At 34.3% G+C, this 14,660-nt stretch overlaps 3 protein-coding genes across 3 annotated transcripts; 2 read left to right on the top strand and 1 right to left on the bottom strand.

Moving 5' to 3' along the window:
- The first annotated feature begins 1,495 nt into the window (after positions 1–1,495).
- LOC114408387 (glutamate-1-semialdehyde 2,1-aminomutase, chloroplastic-like) lies at positions 1,496–3,450 on the top strand. Its single transcript, XM_028371420.1, has 3 exons — positions 1,496–1,796; positions 1,866–2,039; positions 2,160–3,450. The coding sequence occupies exons 1-3, from the start codon at positions 1,626–1,628 to the stop codon at positions 3,225–3,227; spliced, it is 1,413 nt and encodes a 470-aa protein (XP_028227221.1). The 5' UTR covers positions 1,496–1,625; the 3' UTR covers positions 3,228–3,450.
- Positions 3,451–4,422: 972 nt separating this feature from the next.
- LOC114408385 lies at positions 4,423–8,233 on the bottom strand. Its single transcript, XM_028371419.1, has 6 exons — positions 8,052–8,233; positions 7,903–7,977; positions 7,642–7,834; positions 7,190–7,281; positions 6,653–6,763; positions 4,423–4,767 (listed from the first exon to the last, which is right to left on the bottom strand). Exons 1-6 carry the CDS (start codon positions 8,157–8,159, stop codon positions 4,606–4,608), a joined length of 741 nt encoding a protein of 246 aa, XP_028227220.1. The 5' UTR covers positions 8,160–8,233; the 3' UTR covers positions 4,423–4,605.
- A 650-nt stretch (positions 8,234–8,883) lies between these two features.
- Positions 8,884–13,676, top strand: LOC114408384. The gene is made up of 5 exons (XM_028371418.1): positions 8,884–9,197; positions 9,278–9,309; positions 10,545–10,733; positions 12,348–12,395; positions 13,275–13,676. The coding sequence occupies exons 1-5, from the start codon at positions 8,914–8,916 to the stop codon at positions 13,409–13,411; spliced, it is 690 nt and encodes a 229-aa protein (XP_028227219.1). The 5' UTR covers positions 8,884–8,913; the 3' UTR covers positions 13,412–13,676.
- Positions 13,677–14,660: the final 984 nt, after the last annotated feature.

The raw sequence follows: 14,660 nt of genomic DNA, 5'->3' as shown, positions 1-14,660 counted from the left end.
TGGCTACCATGCCAAAGTTAATAGGAGCCGTCCAGATATTACACTTACAATCCAATGGTTGACTTTTAACTGTTATGCAGAAATAATAATTTTTTAAAATCCAATGGAAAAAGCCTTCCCCGTTAAAATAAGACTCACATGCAATCTGTCCACCCCTGTTAAACAATTTGACCGTCGTTGGTTGCAGTCGCGTTCTATCTTCTTTCAAGCAACATCATCAAATTCACATGCCATAGCGCCATACACTCAGGTCCTTCATCTTTTTACAAAAATCCAATGACTTATTTTTTAATCACAAAGGCTCATATCCACCATGAATCGCAAAAATAAAAATAAAAATACTAATTCGCAACACACTCAAATGGGACACCAGGACGACTATGAACAAATTAAATATAAAAAAACCTAATCCGATAAATCTTACATTTACCATTTCACAAACGGAATCGAAAAAATGTTAACCTATAAATATATATAATGGTGTCTGCGTCGACGACAAGAACAAGTATAACGAAGAAAAATAGAGGTTGGAAACGATCCTCTCCAGATAAATTCAACAACTTTGCATTGAGCGTCGAAGGGATAGAAATTGACGATTGTCAAATGGTTCAACGAATGACATAGACAAATTCCTCCACGTGGTTCTTCTTTTAATGGGGAAAACCTTTTTCCATTATCCATATTCGGTGATTTAAAAAATTACTTAACCATCTTTTATTTCTGCATAATGTTTAAAAGTCACAACCGTTGGATTGTAAATGTCACAACCGTTTGAAATTTCTGGAGTTAATATTATTGTTTAATGTAATCTCAAAATTTAATATGTTTTTATTACTTTAAAATTAAAACACAAACAAGTTATTATCTTCTTGATCTCCCTTGTTTCACATAGTAACTTTTAGATGGAGCAATAAGTTACGATTCTATCCTTCTTTAAATAAACAATTAGCCTAATATTTATCCATGATGGTTTTCAAAACTCAAATTAAATCATTTAATTAAATAGAATATATATATATATATATATATATATATATATAAAATTCTATGTAACTTCTACTTGTCAAACATTGTCGTGTGAAAATTACTTGTTTTTTTTTTATTTAAAATGCTCGAAAAGATAATCAATAGTATTTTAAAAAATATCGTTTTGGTGGTCTTTTTTGTGTTATAAAAAATAAATTTTTACTTGTTTTTTTTTCTTCCGAAAAGGTATCTTTAACATTTCAACAATCTTAGAATATGTTAATAAATTTATACTTTATGACAAATTAGATTCAGGTTGCTTTAGATATTTGTCAAACAACAAAGTGAATTTTGTAAGTGCAAGAATTTATTTTATGAAAAGTATTAATTGATATCGTAATCAATATCGTAGTCAAGTAGGAGAGTATTGTGTGTGTGTTTTTTACAATAGGAGAGTATTGTTTTATACAACATAATATCTTATATAATGTCACATAAAATATTATATATGTTATATTATCATGTCACATGCATATTATAATAATTTTAAAGCATAAATATGTTGCAGTAATAAAGTTGAATTGAATTCTGCAAACTGGAGAGGATAAGGCTTTGCATTTCATTTGAGAGAGAGAGCGTCTTACCTTTCCATTATCAAAATGGCTGTTTCGGCTATCACAGGAGCGAGGCTAACCCTAGGGATAGGGTTGGCGATACCTCTTTCCTCTCCCACGCGCTCTCGAACCGTCGCAATGGCCGTATCCGTCGACCCCAAGACCGACAACAAACTCACTCTTACCAAGTCCGAGGAAGCTTTCGCTGCTGCCAAGGTACGCATGACCTCCCTCTTCCTTCCTTCCTTCCTCCTTTCAATTTTGATTTTTGATTTTTGATTTCAGGAGCTGATGCCTGGAGGTGTCAACTCCCCAGTTCGTGCCTTCAAATCCGTGGGTGGTCAACCAATTGTGATTGATTCAGTCAAAGGGTCTCGTATGTGGGACATCGACGGCAATGAGTACATTGACTACGTCGGTTCTTGGGGTCCCGCAATCATTGGTCACGCTGATGATCAAGTAATAGCCAATGCTCTCTTATTCTAATTCTTCAAATTTTATATACTCTCAAGAAAAACAAAAGCAAAATCAAAATGGATAGTGTTAATTTGAATTCTATACTCAACAACACATTCACAGGTGCTTTCAGCTCTGGTTGAAACCATGAAGAAAGGAACTAGCTTTGGTGCACCCTGTCTGCTGGAAAACACTTTGGCAGAGCTGGTTATCAATGCGGTCCCCAGCATTGAAATGGTTCGCTTTGTCAATTCAGGCACCGAAGCTTGCATGGGTGCACTACGTCTCGCCCGAGCTTATACCGGAAGAGAGAAGATCATCAAGTTTGAGGGCTGTTACCATGGCCATGCTGATCCTTTTCTTGTTAAGGCAGGTAGTGGAGTTGCCACCTTGGGACTTCCTGATTCTCCCGGTGTCCCCAAAGCTGCCACTTTTGAAACCCTTACAGCCCCCTACAATGACACTGCCGCCGTTGAGAAGCTCTTTGAGGCTAACAAAGGAGAAATCGCTGCTGTTTTCCTCGAACCTGTTGTTGGAAACGCTGGTTTCATTGTTCCTAAACCCGATTTTCATAATTTCTTGCGCAAGATCACCAAGGAGAACAATACCCTTCTTGTGTTTGATGAAGTTATGACTGGGTTTCGTTTGTCATACGGAGGTGCTCAAGAGTATTTTGGCATAACTCCTGATATAACAACTCTAGGAAAGATCATTGGTGGAGGTCTGCCGGTGGGGGCTTATGGAGGGAGGAGGGATATTATGGAGAAGGTGGCACCAGCTGGCCCAATGTATCAGGCTGGGACCTTGAGTGGGAACCCTTTGGCCATGACTGCAGGAATACAGACCCTGCAGCGTATTAAGGAGCCAGGAACTTATGAGTACTTGGACAAAATCACCGGTGAGCTTGTTCAGGGCATTATTGAAGCTGGGAAGAGGGCAGGCCATGCAATATGTGGTGGTCATATAAGGGGGATGTTTGGGTTTTTCTTCACAGAAGGACCAGTGTATAATTTTGCAGATGCCAAAAAGAGTGATACGGACAAGTTTGCTAGGTTCTTTTGGGGAATGTTGGCGGAAGGTGTCTATTTGGCACCTTCCCAGTTTGAGGCTGGCTTTACCAGCTTGGCACATACCTCTGATGACATAAAAAAGACAATAGCCGCTGCTGAGAAGGTTTTCAGGGAGATCTGATTGTTAAATTTTGTTTTGTTGCGAATTTAGTTTTCAGTTGGTGAATTTTGTAGGTCAATTTAGATTATTATGGCAGTTGCTTTCGTTATGATCTGTATCATTTTCCCATCCTGTATCTACCCAGTGTATTATGTTGAGCTGTAAGTTACTTGAATGTGAAGCATGTAAGCATTCGAATTCATTGTTTAACTCCTAATTCTAGTTCCACATGTTATGTTTTTAATGTAGGCGTGTATTTTGTTTATGCATTAGATATCGGTCAGTATACATCTTTGTGGACTTACACACTTTCGGGGTGGGAATAGATAGAGAATTTCGTTTATGCATTTTGAGCTCTGTGATCCAATATTGACATTATTTAGGAAACATAGATGAACCTTATTATTTACTGGACGGATGAACTTGAACATGATGTCAAAGGTTGCTGTAGTTTTCAAAGGATGGGCTGTATGCTTTACTCGTAGATTAATAGGACAAAGTTTGCATAAATCATTAGTTAAAGTTATACTCATTGTATGCATATTTGTTCCTCATGCGACAATTATCGGCAAGTGCCACAGCACAGTTACATACTGGTTTATTAGGGAGGGTTCTCCCATTTATTCCCCTTTTATGGGTCTAGTAGTGAGTAGTTGTACTGTGACTGAGTCTCTAGTGCCTTTCGACAATCCCCCAAACATCAGTTTGTTAGTTTTACAAATCTCTTTATTTTTCTTTTCTTTTTCAAAGTATCATTAATTGAAAAAGTGCAAAGTCAGTTAAAAAACATAGGATACTAAACAAAGAGCATTACAATAATGCATAGCTATTAAATAATAATAACGCAGGGGCTCACGTCCAAAGCTAACTAGAAGTTTCTGCACTGTTGAATGAAAGTTTTTAACTATTCAAGTCAAAAACATAGAAGGAAGGAGTTTGTTAGATTAATTTTCCATTACTCCAACTGAAAAACAAACACGCCCTTCATTGGATATAATGTTCGTTGATATTGGGAGAAACTGGTTTCCAAACACAACCTCCGGACAATTATTTTTTTCTGCTAAATGGCGGTGACTTGAAAAATTAGCCGGTGCATTACTAGGAGGATTTTTCAGGAAGACCAAGACACGAACAATATACGAATTACTTTCTGTCGCATCGAGCGAAGTTATAGATTTTTGACATGGTAAATTGTGTTGCATTCTTTTTATTTTTATAAAAATCTAAAGAAAGATACTTTCATTTCTGTATTCTTAAGAGTTCTAGGTTCAACATATTTTTTACTACAAGCACATTACCTTTTTCCCATGCATATTAAAATGAAGCAAAACAAGATAGGGAAAACTCTTTGACATACGCTAGGCATCAGATATCTATATAACAAATAACAACGAAACTGTTAAATTACAACCTCAAATGTATCACAACCTTCACGTGAAATGTACAGTGCAGTTAAATTAAACTTTGTCCTCATGCAAAATTTGGGTTTCAATCTGCAACCTTTATCAAAATGCTCCGTGTGGACTTTAGCCAGCCGGTCCAGTAAAAAGTCCAAAGTAAGCTGATTCTCAGAAGAAAAAGATGATGTTATAATAAGTGTAAGAACAAATGTAATTCAGATTACAACTTATAACCACATGCAGATATGACTACCATATATATTCAATAAAGAAATATTGTGGTGAATGGTGATTACAAAATATTATATTTCACTCAAATCCCAAAGTTGAGATACACTCAAAATCTCAATATTTTCTCAAAGGGTATATACTGCTCTCACAACAAACAAATAAAAGGATTGTGTTTGGCATAGGAGGAGTGGAAGCTATTCCTGGGCTGTAAGCGCAATTAGCTTGATCATCATGCTTCAATCAATTGAACATCAATGGAACTTCATTTCAGCAGCCACAAACTGTTCACCTTGAGAATAAGGTGAAACTTTAGGAAGGGGAGAGTACTGATAGATAGCCATTAGTAGTTAATTAGGTGTCTATTAGTGAGGGAGGAAGTTGGTTAGGCTAGTTGGGCTGGCTAAGTAGAAGAAATAAGGCATATTGCCTATAAATAAAAAGAGGAGGTTGAGAGAGAAATCATCTTACCATTTGAGAAAGGATTAGACTCTTACAGAGTAGGGACTAGTCTCTCGAATTCAAATATCCAGGGAAATCACTCATTTTGTATCCTCAACCCTAGCCTAAGGCTGCTACCACATTGGCATAGCAATTGGGATTTAGGGTTCATCGATAAAAATCATTTTTTCCTTTAGATTTTTACACACAGATGATTCTCTAGAATTCCATAAAACTGAAAAGAAAAGATACTACAAGTCATTCAAGTGACCTGAAACCTCCCCGAAATCCTCACTGAATAATTGCTGACCTCTCTCGTCCCTCCCCCCCCCCCCCCATGTCCCATGCAACTTCAACTTTACCACATTGCTTCCTAGTTCCCACAGTTAATGCCACATAGAAGTGTTTGTCATATCCTATTTTAAATCCCCCTCTCGCCCTTGCTCAAATTTCTCACACGGTCTAGCATAGGAGTTTGAAAAAAAGGAAGTAACTTCTAAGCAGAAAGCAGCCAATCCACTATCTATGCTGGAGAATTTCTCTCCTGCATAAAAGTTAGATCCAGAAGCATAATATTTATTTCAGTCTGACATTCAATGCATTTGTATAATCCACATCACTGCATTGAATTGTTAAAATAGAGCTAGGCTACTCAAATCTATTTCCTCCCTTTATCGTTGCCCTTTGATGATCAAAAAAGTTCAAGAATAAATACACAAACCACTTTCATGTTCTCCAAAAGCAAGAAAATCAAGAAGATAAAAAAAGTTTGGATTTAATTTTACCCTAAATACAAACCAATGCAACCCATAAATACCCCTACAAACAACACAAGATTATTTTTTATTGGTTCGTGTTAATTACGTAAATCAAAGTATCAAATGAGTGAATCTAGTTGTGTGATTCAAGTGGTGTTTTGGTAATTTTACATCCAAGAGGGATATTTTCAGTTCTTATACTCCAGGTAATTTTGGTTATGTGAGATTGACTCAGAAGAGTGTATTTCTTGAGAAAAATCCAAATCGGCTAGAGATAGTACCAAGATAGAATATATATATAAGAGGGGAACCACCTTCACCATATGAGCTAGTTTTTGGGGTTAAGTTCAAACCCACATTCTAAGATGATATCCAAGATCCATTAAACCGATCACCCACCATGTTATCCACGTACCAAGCCCAAAAGTGTCTAGGCGTGAGGGAGTGTGTTAGAAAAAATTCAAGTCCAACATCAATTAGAGATAGTGCAAAGATAGGGGGGATAACCCTTACCCCATGAGTTAACTTTTGGGGTTAAGTTAGGCCCAAAAGCATATTCTATTAGTATTCCAAGTGTGTTGAGATTAGAGAGGTTAACAAAGGGAGGAAATATAAGTACCTTGCTAGCTTTGTGTAGTCGAAGTTCACAACAAGTGCAGCATATAATATTGTGATTGTCTTTAAGCTCTCCTTGCTTACAAATAGGACACCAAATCTCTTTCCCATGGGCCTATTAACAATTTTCATAATCAAATCAGAGACTTTATTGCAATTAAATGAAAAATGACAATTTAATTTTTAAAGTTACGTTGTATTCTTTTATGTTGAAAATACTATTAAAACACTACAAGTACATATTTTTTGCAACACAGCGCAGAAACATCATCAAGGATATTGGTTCTCTAATCAATGCAACGCGGAAATATCACTGATTATGATGTGAGAAGCCAATATGCAGAAATGACCATAGGATACTTGAGCTTTGGTTTATATTACAGACACGGATATTGGCAACAAAAAATAACATGCCCATTATCCAGTGACAGAAGAGAGGTATAGGTGCAGAATGAAAACCTAATACTGCTGTTAATGAGAGCCGGTGCCAATATCTAATTAGAAGATAACTTGGGAAAGTGTAATGTTTTGAATAGTATACCTCATCTTCATTTAGCTGCATATGCTCACAAACTGCACGAGCCAAGTACTGATCCACTTCATCTTCCCAAGTTTCAATATCACATTCTAAATCTGCAGGGAAATGGCAATCATTGAGAATTGAACATCCTAAAGAGATACTATAATATAATTAGGGGTGTGTAAAAAAATCGGTTCAGATCGAACCAGATTGTAACTGAACCTAAATCAAACTAATTTTTATCCGAACTAGTTCAATAAAAAAGTTCACTGCTTTATAAAACCAAATTGATCAACTGAATTGTTACTACAAAACCGGCTCGGTTAACCAAACTAGTTTTCACTTGAATATTTTTATTTATTTGAAAAAAAATAATTCGAAAACTAGTTTGAAATTGATTCGGCTCTTAGTTTTTTTACTGAACTAGTTTTTGGACGCCCCTAAATATAATATTAAATGAGGAAGTAGCTTGCCTTGTATAGGTGATTGGGAATTGAGATCTTGATAAAAGATTCTTTGCATTTCTAACAAAATGTCTTGGCATTCACCCTGGTAAGTAGTATCGGGAGGACCTTCATACTCCCATAACATCTCATCCGTGTGTTTCATTTTGTTGAATTCATCAGATACAATATCCTGGAATGCACACTTCACGATATCCTCCTCCTGCCACCCCACCAAGTAATGATGAATTGATGATGATGATACCAACAACAACAACAGCAGTTAGCTACCTGTTGGCTGCATCTAAATTTCCAGAGTAAGCGAGTTCTGTCCTCTCGCACCCTTTTGTAGCAATTGTTCCTCAGCTGCGATCGCACCCAAGTATGTTTAACTTATGAATCGGAAAAAGAAAAAGAAAAGTGATTAGATAGAAAGGGACCTTGTGTTTCCATAATTGATATTTGTTGAATGGAGCATCGGATTTAAGGGATGGTCGCGTCGTAGTTTCGTTCTGCTTATTCAGGCTCCATTCTTTACCTTCCTCCATCTCTCCCTCGCTCTCGCGCGGGCCAATTACACCCCTAAAATTAGTTACATAGTACTACTAGTAAATCACAACGGTGTTTTTTATTCATTTATTTGTTGGATGACCTTATAAAATAGGTTGTTGTAATGTAATACAATTTTCTTAACTTATTCATGGTTCATTTTTTGTTTGTAATTAATCAATTGTATTTTAGTTTAATGTCCAATAAATTTTAACAAATTTTAGATATCTCTTATAATTATTACTATTTTTAGAAGCTTGAATTTTATTATTATTATATAACTCATTACTATCTATATGATTTTTTTGGGTACAACATTACCCATATTTTTGTTGATTAAATTTGTGAAGAGGGAACTTTACAGTCCCGTCCCAGGAGTTAAGCGGCATGTGTAAACTCCATCTTTCAAAGGGATGTCTTTTGCAAATGAGCCTTGTTGTGAAGTATTTATATACATACTCTTAATAACACGTTTGCATTAGGTCAAACCCCTTTGGATACAACATTATCATCCTCCACTTTATTTCAAAATACACATCTTTTGTAAAAATTTATTTTATAATTTTTTGATCATTATTCTAATAGAGATATTTATATATTTTGTTTATTTTTATTGTATTATTATGCATATTAATTGTAAATTTTAATTTAATTAGCTATTTACACTAAATGTTAAAGAAATAATAGATTATTTTTTTCACCGAATGATTGACTTAGAATATTCAGTGATTACATTTATTTTCATTCATAAACATGAACCCAAAACTTTGCTTATTCGGACCAACGATTGGAAGTTTCCTTTTGATTAAACTTAAAGATCAAGCGGGCCGGCCCAGACATGCCTTAATTGATTATGGTAAAAGGAAAGGGAAAGAGGATGTGCTTTCTCTCTCTTTGAATTGGCATTGGAATTCAACTCTTCTCTTTCTCTGTCGAAGAACAAGTAGTTTCAGAAAGATGCTAGAGAATCTTCAGGCTCCTCCGTCAACAACGGAATCGGCCCCAGTGGTGAAGCGCTATGCTCCACCCAACCAGAGGTAATGTATTTTCTTTTATATTTATATATATTATCACTTTCTTTTTCAATTCCTAATTTTTCCCATTCTTTCTTTTGCAGGAACCGTTCTGCTAACAGGCGCAAATCATCTGGTCAGCTCACTCCTTATTTTCTCCCAATCTTTTTATTCACCTGCCCTTTGCTAACTTTTTTCTGTTCTTTTTTCAAATGGGTATTTAATAATGTCAAAGAAATATAGCCCCTTTTTTTCTCATGAGCATGATGTGCTTTATTTACTTTTTTTAGTTGCGCAAGTCAAGTTTCCGTTGCCAATTCTATTTGCTGTAGCTCAGTTACTTTCCTTATAGTGCTTATCTTTTGACTATAGAATGGGAAGTAGATAAGTTATATCCAGTTCCTAGTCTGGGATATGCCCTGATATCAATTTACCACCTGTGGTTTCAACTTTATTCCCTCATATAACCATACTTAGCACATGTAAGTGCAGCATAAAACTAGTCATTTTGAGGCATGTCAACAATAAAAATAGCACCTTTTTTCCCCTTCATAATACACCTCCCACACATCATTTTGAAAAAGTATATAAAAAAGGAATAGGTTGGTTATATGATGATGGAATGAATCACAGGAGGAAGTGTGACAAAGTTTAAATGACGAGGTGGGACATTGTAATCGGGACAAACTACAGGGGTGACTTGGACACAACATAATGAAGTTAGTTTTGCACACCCTCCATATGCATAAAGTTATAAGTTTATACAACTTAAAAAAACAAAACAGATTTAAGACCTGTTTACTCCTTTTAAACTCTTATTTATATATATTAATTTTTAAAGTATTTCTCAAATAACTTTAGACATTGTTGATTTTCTTCGGTATCTTGAAATATTGTCCATCTAAAAAAAAAAATTCCCCGTTAGATCCATCTCTGTTGACAACAGACTAATAACAGTTTTGGCTTCAGCCTTCAGGAACTGTCTTATGGGAGAGAAGTTAAAAGTAATATCACGAGAATAACTGCCAGTAACTCTTAGCCATCAGATTTGCAAAACATATATGGTTAAACTGTTGAAGTTGAGAGGAAATGTTTATACTTGCTCTTGGTGCAAATGAATTTTTTTTTCATATAAGTTTCATGTCCTTGATTAAGGTACTTATTTTTTATGGTTAAAAGAACACTGATTAAGGAAACAAAGATATAATACTTGTTTCAGTGACCTTCCGTAGTGACCAACTATTAATTCCTCATTTGCATAATTCCCACTGAGCAATGGCAAAAGCTTTTGTCACTCTTTCTGTCAGTCCCTATTTTATTGGGTTTGTTTCTAAGTTCTATAAGTTGGTTGTTTTTTATCAACTTATGTAGATCGGCTTGATCGGACAAACAGTGTCGGGAATGACTTAGAAAAGAATCAAGTTGCTTCTTCAAGAAGTGTTCACATTCCAGATCATGAAGATGCTGGTAGCAGTAATCTTCTTAATGAGAATCACTATTCAAGATTCATAGCTTTAGAAGGGTGTAGTTGCAGTGCAGCTGCCCAGCTTCTTAATGATCGTAAGTATATTCCAAACTTTGTTTGAGAGTACTTGCATATATTGAGCAATGACAAATGACAATCAGTTTGAATTAGTAAGCATAGTTTTGACATATGCAGATTTTTGGGGTATATGGATCATGATGGTTTCATTGAGCTTGTTGGTGGAATGGGGATGCCTAAGGCCAACTTTTAATTTTATCTAATGTGGTTTTTGCTCATCTATTCTTGTTGGATTCCGAACGTGTTCATCTGCATCCAATTGAGTTAGTTTCTGTTAGACCCTCAACAGCTGGTTGGGCAATATAGTCAGGAGCAGTTAGTGAATAACTAACTAAGTGCAAAGCTCTTAGTAACAGTTAGCCCAACAGAAATAGAAAGAATGTAAAATGAGGTGATGGAGGGAGTAAGGAGGATATTGTGTATTTTAAGAAAAGCGAGAGCCGGGAGAACCCTAGGTCTGTGAAAAACCATGAGTTGTTGTGGGGAGAGAATTCAAACTCTTGTATACAATATTCCTCAGAACAAGTATCACCTTGGTACCGTCTAAGGCATTAATTCTGTCATAAAATTTGTTAAGAATCATTGTTGTTATTTATTTATTGTACACCTATGTTCCTTTTCCTTTTACTAAAAAGATTTGTATCATTGTAACATTGACATAATTTAGGAAAGTAGCCACAGATATTAGTCTTATTTCATACTTATCAATCTTGGATAGCAGAGTGTTGCAACCAACTCTAAAACACGATAGTGGGAAGCGGGATGGCTGCTATTTTAAATGTTATAATGCAAACTAAATGGTATATACTACACATATAAATACTAAAAAAAACAAAAATACCCAAAAGCATTGCTCATAAGCCAGTTCTGCATGATTGGACAAATCATATAGAGATAGACCAACCCTTCATCAAAGAAAAACTAGATAATGGTCTGTTCATTAAAACCTATGTTGAGAGTGATAAATATCCATTCATCAGCTTTTGAGGGAGTGTTGAGAGTTGTTATTATTATTATGTCTAAGTTTCCTAATTTCCCTTTAGTAGGCATATTAATTTCTTTTTATTATAGGCAGACTTGTATAATTGACCTCACCTAATGGGATAAGGATTTGTTGTTCTTCTTGTTGTAGACTTGTAGGAAGATTTGTATAGCAGTAACATTGATGTAATTTAGGAAAGTAGCAACATGGATTAATCTATATATTATGTAAAACGTAAATACCTTTGTACAGAATATTCATTCAGAAATTTCCTTTTGACTTTTCTTTCTTGTTCTTGGCCAGTCTATCTGTTTCCTTAACAGATTATTACCAACTCTCTAGTTCAAAGAAATGTCTACATTGTCATAATTGTTTTTCTTATTATGAAAGTATGTTTTGCCTTTAATTCTCGATGACTCTATCTACATGGTTGCATGTATTTTGTTTTAATTAGAGGTTCTATTGTCCTCAGTATTTTAACTATTCAGCTCTGCACAAAACAGAATTTAAATTTATTGGATTGCAAAGAGATAGGGATGAGTGGGTGAGGCTGAAGTTTGTTCATTTACTTACAAGCCCAGTATGTTTTGTCCATATCCTTGGTTAACATTGCCTGTTATCTTTGTTGACCATAAATTTATGTTTTCAGGTTGGACAGCTGCAATACAATCCTACAATAATCCCAAAGATTCATCTGGTTAGTGCACAACCATAAAAATATGACATTTTTTTTTTATAGTATTTGACTTGACGATGATGAAACTCAAACTTAAATTGCCATTTCTTAGTAGTGACTTAAATTGAGGTCAGCTGTGAATCTATGAACATGAAATGATTCAGACTAACTACTGTAGGCCAAATATTTTTGCATGTTTGGCTGGCAATTTCTTGTGAGTGTAATTGCATTTATATTAAACTACAAACGGAAAGGTGAGAAAAACAAGTATTTTTAACTTAATTATACGCTGGAAACTGGACAGGTTTATTTGACTTGATTGCTTTTCTTCCTTTCTGATAATTTCGTCTATCATACAACCAAAATAACCAAAGTTCCTGCTCATGTAATTAATATGCATAGTCTGGTGATTTTGAAGCATCTAATTAAAGTTGTTAATTACTAATTGGATAAATATTGTATCATCCATGAGTAATTGATGATTAGATATGTTAGGAATGGTCTATTGTATAAATGAGATGCTTATAAGAGTTTTATTGACTCTAATCAAGTAATTAAAAGATGTTTATACACTAGTTAGTGTAAATAATGTTTAAGTTTTTTGGATGGGTCTGCATCTCAACCACATGCAGTATCAGTAATTCAGTTTTTTATTAATGATTTTTATTTAATTTAGGAGTCCAAGTGCTTTGATGTATTTCAAGCTGAAAACTCAACTAAGCAGCGGTGTTGACTATTTTTGTTTCTATATTGCTGTTGGGATCTCTTGTTTAACCATTTTTCTCACTTCTGCTAGCGATAATAAACTATGTGCTGCATATGAACTGTTAAGCATGGGCATGTTCTGTATTGCTGGTACAAAGTCTGCTTTTTAATTTTCATGCTACTTTGACGTTTCAGAAAAGCCAGTTATGTATTCGAGTGGGACTTCAGTATGGACTGCAGCTACAAGTGCTTCCTCTTCCGTATCTCAACGGGACTTCCTGGGAGAACTTCGTCGCCAAATGCACAGTGCAAATCCCAGTTTCACTACATGATGGCTGACTTGGATTGTTTAATAAAGATTTTGGATCATCGTGGATTTGTCGAATGCTTTAAGAACACTGCGATGCTCAGCTACCTGTTGTTTGTGCCTTTGTGACTTGTTTTGTCAAACTCATTACTAATATATGTATCTTCAAAATCGGACTCAGAATATCAACCACGCTTGTGTATGTGTAAATTGGGGTGTCAGCTCTTCTAGGAGCTTAAATACGTTTTTTTGTCCCTCTAAGTTAGCATGTCTTTTTTTGTCCTTCTCAATTCATTTTTCTAATTTTAGTTCAGGTAAGTTGCTGTTTTTTTTTTTTTTTTTTGATCCTTGTAAAATATTTTGTTTATTTTTAGTTTATGTTAGTTTGCATTTTTTCAATTTTAGTTCCGGTAAGATTTTAATTTTTTTATTTATAATTTTAATAAATTCATGCTTACAGGGACAAAATTTTAAAAAAAATGAAAATTTCACATGGATTAAAAATAACAAAATATCTTATAAGATTAAATGAATAAAATATATTATAGAGATTCAAATTATAAAAACAAACTTACAAAGATTAAATTAGAAAAATAAACTTATATTTAAATCATGTTTTATGAATCGTACTTAAACTTTAAAGATTTGTTTTATATGCTTGCAAATAGTCGTTTTAATAATTTATCGGGCCGTGGTATGATGTTTCTTTTTCTTCTTTTTTTTTGTTTTAAAAAAACTCAAACTGAAATATTTGATATAACACAAACTATAATAACCTTTTCAAAATTAATTATCATAGAGTATGTACCATGTTTGTGCCTTTCACCATCGGGGCTTCTTTTTGTCGTCGGGGCGATGTTTGGATATTTATAGATGTGTAACAATGGAATGAAGAAAGAATGAAACTAATTTATATCAAATTCAATTATCACACTTTTGTTTGAATATTGTGTACGATGAAGTTTTTCTTTCATTATTTTGATGGAACGATAAGATTAATAAATATTCAGTTGATTTTTTTTTCTTATTTCCACTTGGAAGTCTAAATAAAGGGAGGAATATAATATAGATATTTGACAAAATAGCATGAAAATGATTTCATCAACTTTTATTTCGTTCCTACAATCGCATTTAAATTCTAATTCATTAATTGATTATTTTTAATATAAGTATTTGAATTATAATATCGGATTTCCAATAGATATTGTTTTGAAATTGTAATATTACATTATTCTAAGAAAGTTATTTTTGAAGTATCTTGATTACTCCAAAAA

The sequence above is a fragment of the Glycine soja genome, chromosome 4 (genome assembly GCF_004193775.1).
Source record: "Glycine soja cultivar W05 chromosome 4, ASM419377v2, whole genome shotgun sequence".
NCBI lineage: Eukaryota > Viridiplantae > Streptophyta > Magnoliopsida > Fabales > Fabaceae > Glycine > Glycine soja.
The sequence above is the reverse complement of the archived record's forward strand: the minus strand, read 5'-3'. Positions and strand labels throughout refer to the sequence as shown.

Bases quoted from the DNA above. Each gene is read 5' to 3' on its own strand.
- LOC114408384 (XM_028371418.1), top strand. From the start codon at position 8,914: ATGAACCCAAAACTTTGCTTATTCGGACCAACGATTGGAAGTTTCCTT. The intron at 9,198-9,277 runs GTAATGTATTTT...TTTCTTTTGCAG, and splicing joins TATGCTCCACCCAACCAGAG to GAACCGTTCTGCTAACAGGC. The intron at 9,310-10,544 runs GTCAGCTCACTC...CAACTTATGTAG, and splicing joins TAACAGGCGCAAATCATCTG to ATCGGCTTGATCGGACAAAC.
- LOC114408387 (XM_028371420.1), top strand. From the start codon at position 1,626: ATGGCTGTTTCGGCTATCACAGGAGCGAGGCTAACCCTAGGGATAGGG. The intron at 1,797-1,865 runs GTACGCATGACC...TTTTGATTTCAG, and splicing joins AAGCTTTCGCTGCTGCCAAG to GAGCTGATGCCTGGAGGTGT. The intron at 2,040-2,159 runs GTAATAGCCAAT...ACACATTCACAG, and splicing joins TTGGTCACGCTGATGATCAA to GTGCTTTCAGCTCTGGTTGA.
- LOC114408385 (XM_028371419.1), bottom strand. From the start codon at position 8,159: ATGGAGGAAGGTAAAGAATGGAGCCTGAATAAGCAGAACGAAACTACG. The intron at 7,978-8,051 runs GTCCCTTTCTAT...GTGCGATCGCAG, and splicing joins ATCAATTATGGAAACACAAG to CTGAGGAACAATTGCTACAA. The intron at 7,835-7,902 runs GTAGCTAACTGC...GTGGGGTGGCAG, and splicing joins AATTTAGATGCAGCCAACAG to GAGGAGGATATCGTGAAGTG.